Source organism: Macaca mulatta, chromosome 16 (genome assembly GCF_049350105.2).
Source record: "Macaca mulatta isolate MMU2019108-1 chromosome 16, T2T-MMU8v2.0, whole genome shotgun sequence".
Lineage (NCBI taxonomy): Eukaryota > Metazoa > Chordata > Mammalia > Primates > Cercopithecidae > Macaca > Macaca mulatta.
In genome coordinates, this window is record NC_133421.1 from 7965436 (window position 1) to 7986587 (window position 21152).

The 21152-nt window shown below is 52.6% G+C and overlaps 1 protein-coding gene and 1 long non-coding RNA gene across 3 annotated transcripts in view; one reads left to right on the top strand and one right to left on the bottom strand.

Annotated features, from left to right (window-relative positions):
* Positions 1-21152, bottom strand: part of PITPNM3 (PITPNM family member 3) — a 104442-nt gene that overhangs the window by 28894 nt on the left and 54396 nt on the right. For both annotated transcript variants that reach the window (XM_015118392.3, XM_077970103.1), the window contains exons 5-6: positions 2172-2248; positions 1160-1395 (exon numbers count right to left, since the gene is read on the bottom strand). In XM_015118392.3, coding sequence (XP_014973878.1) covers positions 1160-1395; positions 2172-2248 — 313 coding nt within the window. The remainder of the gene's footprint in view (positions 1-1159; positions 1396-2171; positions 2249-21152) is intronic.
* On the top strand, positions 11591-14619 carry LOC144335301 (uncharacterized). The gene is made up of 2 exons (XR_013406052.1): positions 11591-14287; positions 14526-14619. It is a non-coding gene; the product is annotated as an uncharacterized LOC144335301 (long non-coding RNA).

Sequence of the window (21152 nt, forward strand, 5' to 3'; positions counted from 1 at the left end):
CTGCCCTCCTTTAATTCTCTCCCCAGGCAGGAACTTTCCCCCACCTTTCTGTCTTGGAGCTGGCTGTGAAGAAATTCTCTGACCTCCCTTGTTGGATTGAGGTCAGGAGACCCTCGTTTCAGGAGGGTCCTGCCCCATACCGAGGAGGAAGGAATGCTGTGGAGAGGCCAAGAAGCATCTGAGCAGACAGGCCCTGCGGGGTTTCCCCACTCGGTCTGAATGTCAGACCCTTTTTGTCCAACCACATATCTACGTTGTCAGTCATGCCTGGCCAGTGACACCTCCATTCAAGAGACAAAAGGACAGGAGAGCTTCCAGAGAGCTGAACGTGTGGAGGTTTCTAGAGGCCGGCACACCTAGGGAAGCTCCACGTCCCTTCTCCCATACCTCACCTTATGCCTCTCTTCATCTGTATCCTTTATAATAAACCAGTAAATGTGATTCAGCATTTTCCTGAGTTCTGTGAGCCCATCTAGCAATTAATTGAACCCGGTGACAGGGTTGCGAGAACCCCAGCTGGAAGCTGTGCTGTCAGCAGTGCAGGTAAAACAAACTGGGGCACGGTATCGGTGTCGGAAGTTTGGGGCAGTCTTGTGGGACCAAGCTCTCACCCCGTGGATCTGATGCTATCTGCAGGTAGACAGTGGCGGAATTGAATTGGAGGGCACCCAGCTGGTGCCCACAGCAGAACTGACTGCTTGGTATACACGGAAACAGCCCCTCACATGTGGCCCCGGAAGTCTCCTGTGTGGACTGTTACGGTGTGAGAGCAAAGGAGAAACACCATTCGTGTTTTTCAGATTCCTACTTGGCTGCGACTGTGTGGCTGAGTTTGACTCCTGTCTCCATGGGCTGGGCAACCCTGGGGGAAACTGCTCAACCTCTCGACACTCAGTGTCTTTATCTGGGCCAAACAGAGCAGGCTTGTTGAACACAGGAAGTGGCTCAAGATTTCACAGGACCCCGGCACACCCAGGCCCAGGCGGAGGACTCTTCCCAACACCTTCCACCAGGGATGCTTGTGTTTCATCAGGATCTGACATCCTGGAGAGTCCCTGCAGGTACCCACCGGCCCATGGGGTCCATGTTGTGGGGGAAGCCCCTCCACGTAGTCCCCCCACTAACCCCAACCAGTCCAAACAAGCAGAAATGGACTCACTGAGAGACGAGCGAGAAAGCCTCAGAGCAGATGGCAGGACAGGGGACGAACTTGATGAGGATGTGGCCCAGGGCAGCAGGGAAGTGGGCTCGTGTGACCTTCTCCAGCACGGAGCTGAAGGTGTGGATGTCGGCTGCCTTGCAGGACGGGTCCCCGGCACCCGTGTCCAGGATGTTTCCCCCGTGCAGGACCAGCAGGAGGACATGCGTCTTGCAGGAGCGCTGCGGGCAGCCTTCCTGAGAGCCAAGGCGGTTGGGATACAGAAAGAGAAAGGCGGCTGGGGTAGGGGGAGGCACACAGGGACACACACATACACAGGGACACACACAGGGACACACATGCACATGCTCACACACACGGGGAGACTGAGGCCAGAGAAGCAGGCACTATGTCCAGCCTGTCTTTTTTTTTTTTTTTTTTTTTTTTGAGACGGAGTCTCGCTCTGTCGCCCAGGCTGGAGCGCAGTGGCGCAATCTCGGCTCACTGCAAGCTCCGCCTCCCGGGTTCACGCCATTCTCCTGCCTCAGCCTCCCGAGTAGCTGGGACTACAGGCGTCCGCCCCTGCGCCCGGCTAATTTTTTCTATTTTTAGTAGAGACGGGGTTTCACCATGGTCTCGATCTCCTGACCTTGTGATCCGCCCACCTCAGCCTCCCAAAGTGCTGGGATTACAGGCGTGAGCCACCACGCCCGGCCGTCCAGCCTGTCTTAACTGCAATCTGAGGAGTAGTCTCAGCTCGAATACCCCCCGCTGTGTGACAGAACCTCGGGGGCACTCAGAGTGAGGGAAGGACACGGGCTGCCAGGAGGGAAGGCAGGGCAGGAAGAGTCCCAAGAGATGCTTCCTGTTCATACGGGAACCCAAAGCCCAGGGAAGGACACGGACCCACCCAGGGTCACACAGCAAGTCAGATGAAGAGCTGGAAGAAAATGAGGCCGCTTATTATCCAAGGGCCGTTCCTAAAATCCCGGCCTCCGAGGCGGGCCCAGACGCCCTCCGAAACCCAGCCCACCTCGCTGTCTTCGTGGATCTCGATGCTTCCCTGGGCCGGGAACCTCTGTCTTCTCAAGGAAACCCGGTACAGTTCTCCTGCAGAGGGAAAGGAGAGCTCAGCATCCTCAGGTGATCAGACACTCCCTGGGCCCAGCTGGCTCTAAAGGTGAGGCCTTGGCTTACATCATAGGTGAGCTCAAGTTAGTTAGAGTCTGGAGCTAGGAAGAGTCACCCCATCCAGGCCCTGCCTCTGAGACCCACACAACATGAAGCCCTTTCTCCTCACAAGGAAAGGGAGGGTGGCAGAGTGAGGCCGTCGCCGATGGTGCTCCTGAAAGGAGGGGCTTCCTCGAAAGGAGCCAGCCTGCGTTTCTCCACCACAGACAGCAGCAAGGCTGAGTGCCGCCCGGCGACTTCCACTGCCAGTTACTGACGGCGATTTGAGCCAAGCCTCCCGCTGAGAACAACTCGAATTGCTGGTGTGATGGCAAATTGTATGCACCCTCTCTTGACGGGGCTGAGAGGTGCCCAGAGAGCTGGTAAAACACACTCTCTGGGTCTATCTGTGAGGTGTTTGGGGAAGAGGTTGGCATTTGAAGCAGTGAACGAAGGTGATCTGCCCTGCCAAGGCGGGTGGGCACCGTGCAGTCCGTGAGGGTCTGAGTAGAACAAAGAGGTGCAGGGAGGGAGGATTCACTCTTCTCAAGCTCCAGATTTCCATCTCCTGCCTCACACATCAGCACATCCGCTTCTCTGGCCTTGGGACTTGAACTGGGATTCATGCCATTGTCTCGCCTGGTTCTCCGGCCTTTGGGCTTAGGCTGGAACTACACCACAGGCTTTCCTGAGCCTCCCAACTTCCAGACAGCAGATCAGGGAACCTCTCAGCCTCCATCATCACAAGAGACAGTCCCTCATAATAAGTCTCTTTTTTCTTTTTCTTTCTTTCTTTCTTTCTTTTTTTTTTTTTTTTTTTTTTTTTTGACGGAGGTTCACTCTTGTTGCCCAGGCTGGAGTGCAATGGTGCAATCTCAGGTCACCGCAACCTCCGCCTCCCAGGTTCAAGCGATTCTCCTGCCTCAGCCTCCCGAGTAGCTGGGATTACAGGTATGCGCCACCACACCTGGCTAATTTTGTATTTTTAGAAGAGACGGGGTTTCTCCATGTTGGTCAGGCTGGTCTCAAACTCCTGACCTCAAGTGATCTGCCCGCCTCGGCCTCCCAAAAGGCTGGGATTACAGGCACGAGCCACCGTGCCTGGCCAATAAGTCTCTTTTTATACATCTGTGTATATATCCTTTCAGTCGGTTTCTCTAGAGAACCCTAATACAGCTGGATAAATACTTTCGCCGGGCGCGGTGGCTCAAGCCTGTAATCCCAGCACTTTGGGAGGCCGAGACGGGCGGATCACGAGGTCAGGAGATCGAGACCATCATGGCTAACACGGTGAAACCCCGTCTCTACTAAAAAATACAAAAAAAAAAACTAGCCGGGTGAGGTGGCGGGCGCCTGTAGTCCCGGCTACTCGGGAGGCTGAGGCAGGAGAATGGCGGGAACCCGGGAGGCGGAGCTTGCAGTGAGCTGAGATCCGGCCACAGCACTCCAGCCTGGGCGACAGAGCGAGACTCCGTCTCAAAAAAAAAAAAAAACTTTCAAAATGTGTGTGTGTGTGTGTGTGTGTGTGTGTGTGTGTGTGTATATATATATATATATTTGAAGTTATCAGAGAGATAATAGAGCCTTGAATTACGGGACCACTTTCTAGGGAAGGCAGACTCCCAGAGAGGTAAGGTCAGCATTTGAAACCCTCTTGGTATCCCCCATGAGCTTTAGGGTGAAGCTGGCCTTTGCCAGAGATCTCTCCTTGCTCCTCTCAGCAGCCTGGGCTCAACACCTCCTCCTTCAAGAAGTCCTTCTTCGCTCCCAGCCCTCCCTGAGCTCTCATTTCCCTCACACAGAATTCGGTAAACCACAGCCATGGACCAAATCTGCCCCACTGCCTGTTTTCTGTAAATAAAGTTTTATTGGAACACACTCAGGCTCCTTCATTTACAGATTGTCTATGGCAGGCGGCTTTTGTGCCATAGGAGCGGAGCAGTCACAGCAGACACCTTACAGCTTACAAAGCTGGAAATATTTATTATCTGGCCCTTTCCAGAAACGCTTGTCAACCCCTGATCTAACACCTACGCCCCTGAATGTCATGACATTGGACTCCTGGGTGGAGACACTTCAAAGCATCCAACAGCCACCCCCGAGCCCCCACCCAAATGATACCTGCCGCTCTGAGGACTCCTTCCTGCCTCCAGGCTGCCTTCAGCTCCTCTCCTTCCTCTCCCGTGAGATGGATGCTACCTCCCGTGTGTGGCTAAAACCTACAGCCAAGCTGAACCACCTGTTTGTCTTCAGGGAGGAGGAACTGGCTCATCTCTCTCTTAAAGTCGCAGGTTCTAGATAAAGATGGTCCTTGCCTTCTTCACACCCCCCGCACCCCCACCACAGCCTGCTGCTCCCCTCTAGGAGTCACGTCTGGGGAGGGTACTTCCGGGGGCTTTGTGGGCAACGCTAGGCACCCTGTCAACATCCCCTCACCACGACCAGCCCCAGGGGAGGGCACCTCTACAAGGAACTGCACATGAGAAGCTTTTCTCAGCAGGGAAGAGCATTTCTGAAATATCCAGTCCTCCCAGACACAATCCCAGTCAAAGGGTAACTGCTTTATGAGCTCCGAGCTGCCCACACAGACAGGAAATTGCTTCCTAAATGCAGGAGGAGGGAAAACCCATCCTGGGGCCCGGCTGTGCCCAGCACTTCCTAGTTCTTCCCACTGGCTCAGCTCTCCTGCCTAATTTCTAACTTACTAAAGACGTTGCCCTGGGCTTGGCTAGAGGAGACCCAGGCTCTCCCCTCAGGACAGGATGATAACACAAGACAACAGTAATGGCTCAGCTTTATTAAGCACTTATTATGTCCTGGGCGCTATGTGCTTTACATGATTCATCCTGTCTGGTCCCCGCAATTTCTCTCTGAGTCTGAATGGTCTTGTAATTAGCCCCATTTTACAGATGAGCAAACCGAGACTCAACCTACCCAAGTACCTTAAAGGTTCAAGCCCAGGTCTGCCGCTGCCAGGCCCGTTTCCACCCCATGAACTAGCACCAGGAGGGAGATGGTCTGAGTGTGGCTTCCCTGAGACAAAGCGCTCATGCTTCATGGTGTGTGCAGCTGTGTGTGCGACTCTGGGGCAGGCTGTGAGTCAAGAAGAACAAGGAGTGACGGCAGGGCTGAGGTTGGCTCTAGGGCTGGGAGGAGCGTGGTTAAAGCCAGGGACCCTGGATCACATCTGAGTTCACCTGAGTTCACATCTTGACTTTTATCAGCTGTGTGACCTGTGCCTCAGTTTCTTCATCTGGAATATGGGGATAATAAAAGCAGCTACCCCATGGGGTGGTGGTGAGGATAGATGAGTTCGTATGCATAAAGGGCTTAGAGCACGGTGCGGAACACAGGAAGTGTCACATGGGTTAGCTGCTATTGTTATTATTATCACTATCCAGGGGACATCCAGGGCACAGAGCCAGGGCCACAGCTGACAAGATGGGCTGCTGGGGACATTGCCGCCTCCACACTTGCCTTCCCTTGTGCCAAGTCCCTCCCTGAGCCCTGGCAGGCTCCTCGGCCTTGCTGGGCTGGGTGCCTGTTTGCAGTGTGATTACAGGATTAAATGCTGTGATTGCCACAAATTACTATGGCAAGGCTATAAATACATTGCAGGGAAGACATGAGGGTCCTGCTGTCTCCTGGGCACGATGCCCTCTGTTAGGTGGGGGCTGGACCCTGCACCCTCACCCATTACAAAAGCCAAGGAGCGCCTACATCTTTGATCTGTCCGGAGCCAGCCCCCTCGGGACCCATGTGATGCTCTGGGCATCAAATCGATGGATGACTGCTGCATCCTGGCCACCAACGATGTTGAGGCCATGCCTGGTTCCGTGGGGATGGGAGCCACAGGCCAGAGACTGGGCAGGATTATCCTCAGTATCCCTCACTCCTCCCTAGCAGGAGGGAAGAGTCTCGCCTCCTACGCTGTTTGGGGACAGAGCCTTGCTTCCTTTCCATGCACAAAAGCCAGGAATGCTTTGCTCTGGGAGATGGAGGAAGGGAGATCTAGCCTGCCAGATTTAGATTCTGGCCCCTTGAGAGGTGACTAACAGGACCAGAGCTTCCCCACAGAAAGGCACATCCCCCATCTTCGTCTTAGCAGAGGCCCCTGTAGACAAGCAGGGGCAGCCGTAGGCCACCTTCCCTGTACCTTCCCCACAGGTCTCTGCTCTTCTAAAAGCCGGATATTCCTACCATGATGATTGAGGCCATTGGCTCTGACTCACCCCTAAGACATAACCCTTTCACTCGTCCTTGCCTTTGCTCATGTGAGCCCTCTGCCTGCCTGTAAGCCCTTCCTGCCTTTGCAGACTGGCAAACGTCTACTCATCCTGCAAAACCCTGCTCAATTGCTGTCACCTCCAGAAAGCCATCTTTGATCTATCTAGGCAAAGATGGTTATCCCACAGTAGGTGGCGCTGGTGCTGGCTCACTTGTCTATTTCCCCATCAGACTGTAGGCCCCTTGAGAATAGAGTTCATCAGCTTTCAGGGCCTAGGATGGCATTTTTATGAAAACCTTTTGGAAGATCCCAGGATGCACACAGCCTGTGAGACATCTGTGCGCCATTAAACCCTCAGGAGAAATCAGGTTCAGGGAAGCATCATCCACTGAGAAGCACATTTCGTGAAAGTACTCATGGGAACTGGTATGTAGGAACCTCTAGGGATTCTAGAAGAGTCTGGTCTGGGCTCTATAATTCTACCCCTAGAGGCTTCCTCAGGGACTCTGGTGATAAAAGCAGCTGGCAGGGGGTCCTCAGGGGTGGAGAGCCACATACAGGGGACCCCAGGACCTCATCATTGGGCTGCCTGTTTCTTCCCACTTCCTGTTAATTTCTGTTTGCACGTCCCTATTCAGGCTGGGTCCCTGCAGGGCCCAGGTTTGGGGTGGGTGAGCCCACAGCTGTTTTTGTGACAGTGTTTTTTGACAGGCTTTGAGACAGGCCAGCTACCACAGTGCCAGCTCCTAGTACCCTGCTAGCACCACATCAGGAGAGGTGGTCCACCCAGCTCACCATGGCTGCTCTTGATGCCTGAAGAATGGAGCCTATTTTTGCTTAATCACAGCCTTGGTGAGGTACCAATTGTGATCATCCCCTCTAATTGCCAATGAGCCACACTGCTCTTGAGACGAAAGCCAAGGTCATCACCCACACACTCAGCACCCCAAGCAAAGCATCACCTCAGCTCGGCTGGAGAGCGTGGCTGTCTCCCTCTCTCTTGCTACCAGCCTCTGGGGTCCACAGGGGTGGACGCTGAGGGGTCCCCTGGCTAAAGCCAAACAGTCTCCTCCTCCATCCTCGGCAGTCACTCCTACCCCTCCGTTAGCCACCCCTGGAGTCAACCGAGCAGAGCTGGGCCCACCTTGAGATCACGTGGCACATGCTGAGAAGTAGCTACAAAGGTATCTAATCTTCTATGAGCTAGTGGAAGCTCATGCATGGGTAGAAACACAATTTTTTTTTTTTTTTTTTTTGCATAAACCAGCCCAGGTCACCAGGCCAGGGCTCTTCACCGTCCTGAAGGAGGGGAGTAAAAGAGGGATGGTCTCTTTGTTCTTACTAATGCCTTCACGCCTCAGCCCTGCCTCCTCAGGGGCACTCTTGGCAGGGAGGAAAAAAGTGAGGAGAGGCTACTATGAGGGGCAGGAACTGCTCAGACTGTTAGGCCCTTTCAGTCGAGCTCCTCCCCCATTTAAAAGGACACGTTAGCCGGGCGCAGTGGCTCACGCCTGTAATCCCAACACTTTGGGAGGCCGAGGTGCCGAGGTGCGTGGATCACGAGGTCAGGAGATCGAGACTAACCTGGCTAACACAGTAAAACCCCGTCACTGGTAAAAATACAAAAAGTTAGCCAGACATGGTGGCGGGTGCCTATTGTCCCAGCTATTCGGGAGACTGAGGCAGGAGAATGGCATGAACCTGGGAGGCGAAGGTTGGGGTGAGCCGCGATCGTGCCACTGCACTCCAGCCTGGGCGACAGAGCAAGACTCTGTCTCAAGAAAAAAAAATAATAATAATAAATAATAAATAAAAAGACACATTACTCGCCGGGCACTGTGGCTCACATCTGTAGTCCCAGTACTTTTTGGGGGACCAAGGTGGGCAGATCACAAGGTCAGGAGTTCGAGACCAGCCTGGCCAACATGGTGAAACCCCATCTCCACTAAAACCACAAAAATTAGCTGGGCGTGGTAGTGCACACCTGTAATCCCAGCTACTCAGGAGGCTGAGGCAGGAGAATCGCTTGAACCTGGGAGGTGGAGGTTGCAGTGAGCCGAGATCACGCCACTGCACTCCAGCCTGGCGACAGAGCAAGACTCCATCTCAAAATAAATAAATAAATAAATAAAGACATGTTACGCTCTGAGGATCCCCTGTCAAGTCTACCCTGGCCCTGCTTGGAAGTCAAAGGCTTTGCTATTTTGCTGCCATGTGGGATTCATCCATATAGCTAGGTGACATCTGGGAAGAACTATAGCCTCATTCAGTAGCATCTCGGGGGCTCAGCCCACAGCCCCAACTCCCCAGGTGAGCCCACGTGACACACACAGGCAGAGAGAAGGACACACACAGACTTACAGGGAAGATAGGACACAGATAGAGTCCTTGGATGGGAAACTAACCCCCTACTCAGAGGGTGACCTCAGACACGCTCTGCAAACCACCGCAAAACGAGGGGTTTGCCTACATTCCCTGGTAAGAGTCAGGCAGTCTGAGATTCTATGAGTCCAAGCCTCCAGATGCGGCAGAATTCGGCACTAGGACCTTGAAGGGGACCCACAGTCACAAGGATGGAGCCGCTTTGAGAGGCTATGGAGAAAGGAAGAATAACCAAAAAGCTGCAGGCAGCACATTTCGCTTTGCTTTTCAAAGTGGTTGATTCCAACTAGGGAGCTCGGTGTTCATTCCTAGGCAAGTCCTGGGGCAAATTAATAAACAAATGCTTTGAGGACCCTTCGAAAAGGGAGCAGTGGGGCCGGGCGTGGTGGCTAACCCCTGTAATCCCAGCACCGAGGGAGGCTGAGGTGGGCGGATCACTTGAGGTCAGGAGTTCCAGACCAGCCTGGCCAACATGGTGAAACCCTGTCTCTACTAAAAATACAAAAAGTAGCCAGGCGTGGTGGTGGGCACCTGTAATCCTAGCTATCTGGGAGGTTGAGGCAGGAGAATCGCTTAAACCTGGGAGGCGGGGGTTGCAGTGAGCCCAGATCGTGCACTCCAGCCTGGGAGACAGAGTGAGACTCTGTCTCAAAAAAAAAAAAACAAAAAACAAAAAGGCGGGGGGCGGGGAAGGGAGGGGAAGTGTGGGGAGGGGAGGGGAGCAGTGGCTCCCACAGCTCTAATAAGTTCGCCTGGAACCAGCTCGCTGACCCTGCATCGTAGCATGTGGCGTAGATAGGGTCACTGGACCAGCAGCTCAAGGGAATGCCAAAGGCTTAGGGGCATCTGGGGAGGGGAACACACTGGCAGAATAACAAACTGTCTAAGGAACCCATAGCTCTCACCACAGGAGCTCAAGGAATGTGTGCTCATGAATGGGAACCTGCGGCCACACAGAAGGTGTGGGGACCAACAGCCAGTAACTGTGTGGATGGAGCAGCACGAAGCTGAGGAAATGATGGGCCCTCTTCTGAAGGTTTTTAAACTTTTTTAAAAACAGGGGAAAATTTTAGCCAATGAAAGTTTCCTTAGGAGCCCAATTTGCAAAGATAAAAGTGGATTGGCTCTGGCTGAAGCAGGTTGGGGGACCCAGAGCCCACCTTCCTCACTCCAGCACATCCCTGTCCCTAGGCAGTTCCTGAGGGCTCCAAGAGAGTGAAACTTAAAAGCCACTGAGTTTGTTCAGCAGCCAGACTGCAGGCCACCCTCCTCTGCAGCTTCCCAGCCCCTAGCTTTGCAGAAAGGGAAAAACGACAATCTAAATAATGGTGGGGGAGGTGCGGGAAGGAGCTTGGGGCCTCGTATTAGAAGAAAACACACCAAAATGTTTACAGTGGTTTTCTCTAGATGCTGGGACAATGGATTTTATATATATATATATTTTTTTTACTTTCTACTTTCATTTATTTTCCAATTTTTCTCTAAGGAGTCCATATTTCTTTTAGTTTAAAACTATTTGCGAATGTTTATTGGATAGATAATACAAGTATGGTCATGTTTATGCGTGGAATTTTTTTTTTTTTTTTTTTTTTTTTTTTTTTTTTTTTTTTTTTTGAGACGGAGTCTCACTCTGTCGCCAGGCTGGAATGCAGTGGTGCAGTCTCAGCTCACTGCAACCTCTGCCTCCCGGGTTCCAGCAATTCTCCTGCCTCAGCCTCCTGAGTAGCTGGGACTACAGGCATGTGCCACCACGTCCAGCTAATTTTTGTATTTTTAGTAAAGACGGGGTTTCACAGTGTTGGCCAGGATGGTCTCGAGCTCTTGACCTCATGATCTGCCCGCCTTGGCCTCCCAAAGTGCTGGGATTACAGACATGAGCCACTGTGCCCGGCCTATGCGAGGAACATTTTAAAACCAGCCACAACCTCCTATTTTAGTCAATATAAACACTACAAAGAAAAAGGTGTGACATGTTCTCCCCTCTGAGAGCTGAAAGGCTAATGAGGGAGTATAAAAGGACAAGAAATACTTGTGGAAGGAAAGAATAAATGTGGAACATGATGAGTGAATTAAGATCGTGTGTTTGGGTTAAAAACGAACTTGAGGCTAGGCATGGTGGCTCACACCTGTAATCACAGCACTTTGGAGGCCAAGGTGGGTGGATCAGTTGAGGTCAGGAGTTCGAGACCAGCCTGGCCAACATGGTGAAACCCCGTCTCTACTAAAAATACAAAAATTAGGCATGGTGGCAGGTGCCTGTAATCTCAGCTACTTGGGAAGCTGAGGCAGGAGGATCACTTGAACCCAGCAGGTGGAGGTTGCAGTAAGCAGAGATCCCACTATTGCACTCCAGCCTGGGCAACAAGAGCAAAACTTCATCTTGAAAAAATAAAATAATAAAATGAAATAAAAATAAAGCCTTCCAAGGACTTAAAAAAAAAGACCTCGATACCACTTGCCTATTCCTACCCTATTGGTTATTGCCCAAACTTGTGTCAGGGTTGAAAACACCAAGACCAATCAGACACAGCACCTGCCTTCAAATAGCTCTCAAGCCCCTGGGATCACATGACCAAGAATAGGTCATGTGACCAAGGTCAGGTCATATGACAAAGACCTAGGTCATGTGCTTCAGATCAGTCACATGACCAAAGGCTACAAACAGCCTGAGTCAGGGTCATGGGGCTGCCACTGTTACTTCTCAACCTCTAAGGCTGCACAAACCAGAGATCTCAGTTCAAAATGAGAGGGGGACATCCCTGCCCTGCCCCTGCAGCTCAGGCCCTGCCGAGGGTATGTCTGATGCCCAATAACAGGGCAGGAAAGCTATAGAAAGGGGCTCAGGAGGTTGAGAGACCCAGCCTGGAGAAGAGCAGGCTCAGAGGGATACAGCGGCTGCCTGCAAATCTATGCTGAGCATGTGTGGGTCAAGGGAGCAGAGGGCAGAGCCAGGATGAATAAGGGTTGGGGTGGTTTCTGGAGAGTCATTCCAAGTTTTAGCACAACCTAGGAAATGTTTACAACAGTTCAAGAGTGACCTGTGCTGACCTGCAGACAGGCTGTTCTCCTTCACTGAGGTTAGACAAGCAAGTTATATAAGTGGCCACGTAGCAGGGTGCTGGGGAGGGAAGTTTCATCCAGTGTGGTGGGGAGCTGGCGGCTGAGGTCCCTCCGTGACTCCTTAACCCTTTCAGAGTCAGAAGCTAATCACGTCCGCCTGGATTCATCTGACTAACCAGGCTAAGGTGATGTGTTCAAACCTTCAATGGCCCAGTGAGCCTTTCACAGAGACATACCCCAGTCCAGGGCCTGGCCCTTGCGAGGGCCTATGCCCCAAACCCTGCCCCTTGAGAACATGTTGTTAGATACCCCACGTGAACACGGGGTTAGTTCAGAGGATCAGTTCTCATGGGGAATCCCAGTTCAGATCAGAGGTGCCATCTTGAATCGGGCCCAGTGAAATTTCCAGGTATACAACCATGAGAAAACTCTGCTACCATGACACAGGGATGCTAGAGGGACATGACATCCTAAACCCTGGTATTCCCCTGCAGACTCCTCTGCAACAAACACAGCCCTCCTAAGATTGGTCCTGAGTTTCTAGTCCTCACCCGGTATCTCAGGCAATCTTCACATTCATCCTGTGAGGCCAGGAGTACTCTCCCCATCTTAAAGATGAGACAACCAAGGATTGGAAAGGTGAAGTGATTTCTCTCAGGATATAAGTGGAGGGCTGGGGACTAGAACCCAGGTCACCAGGTCAGGGCTCTTCATCATCCTGAAGGAGGGGAGTAAGAAAGGGATGGTCTCTTTGCTCTTACTAATGCCTTCACGCCACAGCCCTGCCTCCTCAGGGAGACTCTTGGCAGGGAAGAAAGAGTGGGGAGAGGTTACCATGGGGAGCAGGGACTTCTTAGGTTGTTAGGCCTGAGGCCCTAATGATCCCCTGTCAAGTCCACCCTGGCCTTGCCAGGAACAGCACAAACACAAAGGAATGCAGTGGCACGCTCCAGCCCACGCGCACCTGCAGTACCTGCCGAGTGTGTGCGGCGTCCAGCACAGGGCCTGGGAATCGCTCTTACACATAGGAAAAAGGTGCCCAACCTCAGAACCCTAAACTAGAGGAAGGCTCATTGAAATTACCCTGAAACAACTTTTTTTTTCCCCCTCACCTGTCGGATTGGCAGTTGTGACACCCTGTGCATTCATTGCTGGTGAGAGTAAAACAGCCTCTGTGAAGGGCCCTCTGGCAACGTCATTCAAAATGCAAAATGCCTTTGACCCAGCAATTCCAAGCCCACGTGCAAAAGGACATATGCACAATGCTCACCATTGCCACAGTGCTTTCACAATAGCAAAAGACAGGAAGCACCTATACGTCCACCAGCAGGGGACAGATTGAATACATTGTACCACAGTGAAATCACACACGCCCATTGCAAAAAACAACTCAGCTCTAAGTGTACCGAGCTAAGGAGACAATCTTGATCTAGTACCAACATCTGAGAAAAGCAAGGTGCATGATGAAAGGAACTGTGTGCTCCCTTCTGCGTGAGGATACAGATACAAAAATATATATAAATGCATATTTATGGATAGACTCACGTATGCAGAGATTATCTCTGAAATGGAATCTAAGAAATTGGTTATCATCTTTTCTTCTAGGGAGAATTGTGTGCGCTGGAAGACCGGAGAGGGAGGCATTTTATACCATGTACATGTGCTACCTACTCAAAAGATAGATTAAAAATAAGAATTTGTTTAAAGTGCATGTAGCAGGGTGGGTTTTTTTTAGATACCAATTTATATTTTCTCCCAGCTCTGGCTCCTTTGCCTCCGGGAAGGTTTGTGGCAGAGCTTCCTGGCTTTTGTTTCCAAAAGCTCTTTTGTTCCCAAGAGGAAAGGATTTGAGGAGACAGAGAATGCTTCAGGGTGAAAAGAGATCCTCACGCCCTGGCCCTGAGTGGAGGAGAGAGTCCTCTTTACCGGTCCCTTGGCAACTCCAGGAAGAAGGAGATCAACATAAGAAGACCTGGCCATCCCATGCTCTAGGGAGCCTGAACCCTAGGCTAGGAGCTGCAAGCCCAGGACAAAAGGGATCACTAGGCTGGGTTCCGGGGTCCTCGTCCTCACTGTTGTGGATGGAGGACTCCTTGCACATGTGTGCATGCTGCAGGCACCCTTCCCCAACCAGAGTGCTGGGAAGACCCCTGGAGTTTTGGGGCAATGGCAGGAGAAGGAAGAAAGAGAAGCCCCTGGACACACAGAGGAGGAGGAGTCCTTCACCGGCACAGCTGCGTGGGAATGCACAGTCAAAATCAAGGTGGCTTACAGAAAAACAAAAGAAAGGGAGATTCTTCCACGTGGAAGTAAGTAGACTGTGCAGTGTGGTCTCCCTTTGCCCCTCTGGAGCCACAGTGCCCCATCTCTGCCTGACTCAGCCTGAGGCCAAGGCCCTCTTGCTACTGGTTGGGTGTAGCCGATGGAAAGCACCAGTAGGAGAACTGGGACAAGGGAGCCCCCTCCATGCCGGGTCTTCGGGTCATCGTAAGGTGATCTCCGCTGCTCCTGCACGAGCAGCAGCCTCTCTGGGCTCTTCTCTTTCAGGGGTGGGAACAGCCCAGGGTACTGCTGACGCCTTCTTGGTTTCCTTGAAGCCTCACTCACCTGTGAATAAAGTCTCTCTGCTAAGCCCTCCTCCACCTGTGGTTTGTGAGCCTTCTGTTTCCTGCTAGAACCCTGACTGCATCACGGGCTGGATCCTAAGTGCTCTGTGCAAATCCCATCACCTCCTCCCACACCACCCCTCTCCAGGCTTCCCATAGCTGGACCAAGCCCCTGCCTTCTGCTCCGCTCTCCCACACTCACCCCTCCCTCTCTGAACTCAGCCAGTTTTCGCACATCCCCTTTCCCTCTCACCGCAGGTCCCTGCAAATGTTCCCCAGGCCTGGGCTCTTCTCTACACTGCCCCGTGCCCAGATACTTCCCACAGGAAATTTAGTGTTCCTTCCTTCCGGAGGACTTCCACTCTTCCTGTCCTCTCCGCAAAAGCACCGCGGTCCTCTCTTTCCTGGGGTTAATCCTCATGCTTTTCATTTTATGACTATTTGATTATTATCTTCCCCTCTTCCATCTCCCAGATGATGAGATCCTTAAGGGCTGGGACTGGGTTTGATTTTGCTCTATTTTATCCCCAAAGACTATCACGATGCTGGCATACAAAAGTGCTCATTAAATATTTTTTAAACAAATGGGTGAATGAACTAATCATTTGTTCCCATTTTGCACCCCTATAAGTGTCGGAAGCTGCACGTGCCCCAGCAAAACCCAGATGCTACGTAGATAGACTTGCATATAGGCACAGAGATGCACACTCATCCTCATGAAAGTGAATGCACCAACGCACTGGCATAGAGGCTAATGCACATCCTCATGAAAGTGAATACACCAATGCATTGGCATAGAGGCTAATGCACATCCTCATGAAAGTGAATGCACCAATGCCCTGGCATAGAGGCTAATGCACATCCTCATGAAAGTGAACGCACCAATGCATTGGCATAGAGGCTAATGCACATCCTCATGAAAGTGAATACACCAATGCATTGGCAGAGGCTAATGCACACATACAAGTGCAAGGGCACACACACACACACACACAATGAGAAGGAACCATGCCAAGCAGAGACATACACACACATGCACGAAAAGTGCTCCCAAGGCGGACGTCTGCCACCCTGAGCTCATTAAAGCTGGCTAAATATAGCCTGTCTGCAGCTGTGCTCAGCAAGCTGCCCACACAGGCCAGGAAAAGACACCAGTTACCAGGCAGAGGAGTGGAGAGGCCAGTCGTGGGCAAGGGGCTTCACGCATCCTTGTCTGTGGTGCGGGGTCTTCCTGGGGAGGCCAGGGGCAGAGGGTATCTGGGAAGGGAAGCCCTTTGGTGGCTGGTCAGGGCATTCAGAGCTGTTCCTCTGGTCACTGACCCTAGGCAGCGGGGTGTGACGTCAAACCACATGCCCACGATGGGGAGAGGTGAGCTGAGCCATCTACATCTCTCTGTGTCTGAGCTGAGGACCCAAGCTCAGTCCAGGACCAGGGGCTGGAGTTAGGACCCAGCTGGGGATACACTGGGACTCAGGTGGTGGCCAGGAGAGAGGCTCAGCAGAGGATGAAGATAAAGGGTCAGACTGGGGCTAGGGTTGGGACTCGGTGACCATTGCCAGGTCCTTTTCTGGGGACGAGAAGAAGATTGGGACTCGGTGACCATTACCACGTCCTTTTCTGGGGACGAGAGGAAGGTTGGGACTCAGTAACCATTGCCAGGTCCTTTTCTGGGGACGAGAGGAAGGTTGGGACTCGGTGACCATTGCCAGGTCCTTTTCTGGGGATGAGAGAAAGGTTGGGACTCGGTGACCATTGCCAGGTCTTTTTCTGCAGATGAGAGGAAAGCTGGGACTCGGTGACCATTGTCAGGTCTTTTTCTGGTGACGAGAGGAAGTTCACAGCCCCACAGAGCATCTGCTCTAATGTGTGGACGTGGCTGTGGGAAGACCCTCCCTGCACGTGGGACAGCTGCCTGCTGTCCCCACCCCTGCAGCTAACGCCAGGCACTGGCCCTGGAAAAGCCATGAGGCGACATCATGGCTTTGGGTCCCATGTGTCGGGTGGCTGTTGTCATCCACACAGGCCGGGTCCAACTTCGAGGGCCACAATGGACAGGTCTTCTTGCTGTAGAATCTGCCCCTCAACCCATCCTGCGTGGGGGTGGGACAGAGGGAGCCTCCTCTCCACTCGCACTTTTCCTGCCCTGTGCACTGCAGAGCCCTGCACCTCGTGGAGCTGCTGAGACTGGAAGGGAGAGGCATGGAGAGGGTGAGGCAGCGGCCGGTCTCCTGGGAGAATGTCATGCCTCCTCCCACCAGACGTTCCTGGATGGGGGTGCGGACAGAGGAAGGGGAGTTACTGCCCCTTTGAGACAACAGCCCTGCCCTCTGCCTCTTCTATGGTGGTGGCATATGGCAGCAGGAGGGGTGGGCTGGGCTTGCTGGATTCAGCATGAGCGACCCCGGCTGCCATGAATGGGGCCACAAGGGCAGAGGCCAACAGTGAGGGGTACAGAGGGACCCTGATCCTTCCCACCATTTGCTGCAGAGGAACTGCCTCTGTCTCCTCTACAGAGATGGATGGGCTGCTCAGGCTTCCCAATTAGCCCACAAGAAAACTGTGCTTAGAGAGTCCGTGCCCCTCCCAGAGTCGGGGTGGAAGGGAAGGGGGACAGCTGACAGGAAGAGGAGAAAATGGGCAGGTAAGGTCGTATGGGGGCAAGATTCACGCTTCATAGGAGCGGAGCCATAGGAGGGGAAGCAGGGGCTGTGAGGACCAGGCTTTCCTCCTCCAAAGTCTCTCTGACACTCTGAAGGGAGGACCAGAGTGGGTGAGATGGGAAGCAGAGAGGCAGGGAGGCAGGGAGGTAAGGAGGCAGGGAGGCCAGTGCACCGGAGGATGCAATGGTCCAGGAGAGAGAAGACAGGGCCTCAACTAGAGAAGGGACGGGGACAGAGCGGAGTGGGTGGGTCTCATAGCACTGCTGGAGGTTGAGTGACACTAGGAGCGGCTGATTTGACAGTGGATGGTGACAGAGAGAGAGAAGTCTAGAAGGCTTCTGGCTTGGACTCCTGGAGGATGGTGCCACGCACACTGGATGGAAGCACAGAAGGAGTGAGGTTCGATGGAAACACGTAAGATCTCTGAGTCCCTACAGCCTGCACCATGGCAGGTGTGGTGGAAGCACTCTGGAAATGGTCACTGTGCTAACTAATGGAGCAGCACGAACAATGCAGAAACACAAACAGGCACAGACAGAGGAAGCCAGGGGACAGAGAAGCGGCAACAGAAGACGCTGAGAACGTCAGACCCAGGAGGGACTCCACGTACAGACAGACAGGCCCCAGGCAGGAGCTGAGACTGCACAGCAGCTCAGCAGGAGGTCGCTCAGGTCTCCTCCCCCAAGTCCAAGGCCCTCTCTCTTCTCTGGCCCCCACCGAGCCCCCACACACAATGGCTCCCTTGGCTTCCTCTAGTTTGGTTTCAAATAGCAGGCTCGCGCCAGTGACAGCAGGCTGCCAGGCCGCCTGGCCAACTGCACAGTGAAGGCTGGGGCTGCCTGGCAGCCGCAAAGGAGAAAGTGTCCAGGACACCCCTCCCTGCACAGCCACTGCAGACAAGCCCTTGCAACCTTATACCTGTGCCTGTCCTGAGAGGCCCATGGTGGCCTCCCTCCCCACACTCCCAACCCAAGAGGCCCCATGCTCTCTGGCCGGCTCATGTCCTCCTCTCTGGGGACTCCAACGCTTGGGGAAACACTGCTGTGACAATGGCAACTGAGGCAGCCGCAGGGCCAGCAGAGCGCCAGCAAGACTGAGCCCCACTTGATAAGATTCATCATCACATAGGCACCAGGTGTGCCAGCTTCCAAGGCACATCCGTCCAGTAACAAGTGAGAACCATCAGTACTTTCTATCCACCGTGCGTGGATCCTAGTATCTCACAGATACCATCTCTGGTGCCCTCAGCAACTCTAAGAAGTAGACGGTATGGCCATCTTTTCTTTTCTTTATTTATTTTTATTTTATTTTATTTTATTTTTGAGACGCAGTCTCACTCTGTTGCCAGGCTGGAGTGCAGTGGCACAATCTCGGCTCACTGCAACTTCCACCTCCTGGGTTCAAGCGATTCTCCTGCCTCAGCCTCCCAAGTAGCTGGGATTATAGGCACACGCCACCATGCGCGGCTAATTTTTTGTATTTTAGTAGAGATGGGGCTTCACCATGTTGCCCAGGCTGGTCTCGAACTCCTGAGCTCAGGCAATCCTCCTGCCTTGGTCTCCCAAAGTGTTGGGATTACAGGCATGAGCCACTGCGCCCAGCATGACAGTATGTTCATCTCTCCACAACTGAGTAAGCTGAGGCTCAGAGACATCAAGTAACTTGTCCAAAATGTCACAGCTACTAAACGAGAGAAGCTGAGTGTCAAACCCAGGCCTTACCACCCTGCAACCCCAGACACCATCACACCAGTCCCAGGATGTTCTGACTCCTGGTGCCAGGGCAACTTTCACCACCTCGCAACTTGTGTTTAGTGAGTTTTCAAAAACCCAGTGGAACTATTAAAGAAGATAATTTGCATGCAAGTACGTTTTATGTGGAAAAGCACCATTATAAATGCAAGCCATTGCGATTCTTCTTTTTTTAATTCAGGTCACAGATTTTTCTTCTGCCAATTTTGCCTTAAAAATAAACAAACACATTACCATTGATCATCACCATCATTTCATAAAAGAAAAAGCATTTTAATGCCAAAACTAGGCAGGATGTAATTGTAGAATTCTGTGAAAAGGAGTCCTCTCAATGGAATATGCTCAACGCGATGGAAAAACACAGTACAGTATTATTGTTTTCCTCACGGCTGAAAACCTTAGGCTCATTTGGGCATCCCCAACCTAGACGACCTCCAAGGTATCATTTGAGCTCCTGAATGCATCTGCACATATGCTGTCATTCTTTGCTAAATAAGAACACTTTTTTTTTTTTTGAGATGGAGTGTTGCTCTGTCACCCAGGCTGGAATTCAATGGCACGATCTTGGCTCACTGCAACCTCCGCCTCCCGGGTTCAAGCGATTCTCCCGCCTCAGCCTCCCCAGTAGCTGGGATTTCAGGCATGCACCATCACACCTGGCTAACTTTTGTATTTTTAGTAGAGACGGGGTTTCGCTATATTGGCCAGGCAGGTCTCGATCTCCCGACCTCAGGTGATCCACACACCTCAGCCTCCCAAAGTGCTGGGATTACAGGTGTGAGCCACCGCGCCCGGCCCGAGAAGAACATTCTGAAGGAGCAGAATTTGATGACAGCCTTCAGCAATAGAATTCTAACTATTTAAACATACATTTTTCTTCAGTCAGGTCCAGAGGTCACTAAACATCTCGTCAATTCAATTATGTCTATGGAAAACAGAGCCGTGGTTTGGCATCCCGGAGACAAGCCCCGCGTCGGGCGGCTGCTTGTGCTTCGGGGCTGCCGCTGTCTCCTCTGGCCAGGTGCTCAGAAGGCGAGATGATGGGTTCCTTTCCTCTCCTGCATTCCTGGGGAATGTGGTGACACCCCTGTGCTCAGCATGCTTGTTATTTTACAATGTTTTGGCATCTCAGGGGCCTTGCTGGCCAGGAAGAGACTGCCCCTCCCAGGGCTGGCTAATTCCTAGAGGTAATAACCACTCCCTTTGAGGGCGCCTTTCATAGGCAAACGGACCAGTCCCAAACCCATATCCCCAACCACCTTCTCTGTCTAACTCTCACCCGCCAAACCAATACTTCCCTGGCCCTAAATCAACCCAAGGCCAGCTACCAGACAATGGGACACCAGCCCTACAGCCCAGAGCCCAGAGCCCTCGACATGCAAATCAGCCAGCCCTAGGTAGTTCTCCTGCTCTGCCCTGTCTTTCCAGCAGAAAACCCAACAAGGGCTCTGGGCCTTGCAACTTTGGGAGGCCCAGTCCACTCTGCCCACCACCTCCCCGGGCTCAGGCCTGCAGCCACTCTGCAAGCTCTTCCATACCTCAGCTGCTGTTCTGAGGTGGAGGCGCCTATGACATCAGCCTTTCTATGGCCTGGAACCCAGCCTTGAGTGGGCTTCCTGGCCCTTCTGTCTCCTAACCAAACCCAGTGCTTCCCCCATGGCTTAGCGCGGCGTGGCATGGCCCCATCTCTCAAAACCTGTGCTGAACATCTTTTTCACCTCTATACATTAAAGACCCGCAGATATATTTTAACACAGTTCCCTTGTGCTGAGCTCAGTTCCTTACACCCCTACAAGGGCTAGGGAAAGAGAACTGCCGTCGTCTCTGCCCTGTCCTTCCCATGGCCTGATGCCCTTATGGCCTGGGCTTTGGGGTGCCCCTGACAAAGATATTCACACCTACCAGCCCCTGAAGGGCTTTGTCTATGAAATTGCCATTGATTATTCGAAGCAGAAAAATATTCTCCAGGTAAGGTACAATGGCTCATGTCTGTAATCCCAGCAGTTTGGGAGGCTGAGGGAGGCAGATCACCTGAGGTCAGGAGTTCAAGACCAGCCTGGCCAACATGGCGAAACCCCGTCTCTACTAAAAATACAAAAATTAGCTAGCCATGGTGGAGGGCGCCTATAATCCCAGCTACTCAAGAGGCTGAGGCG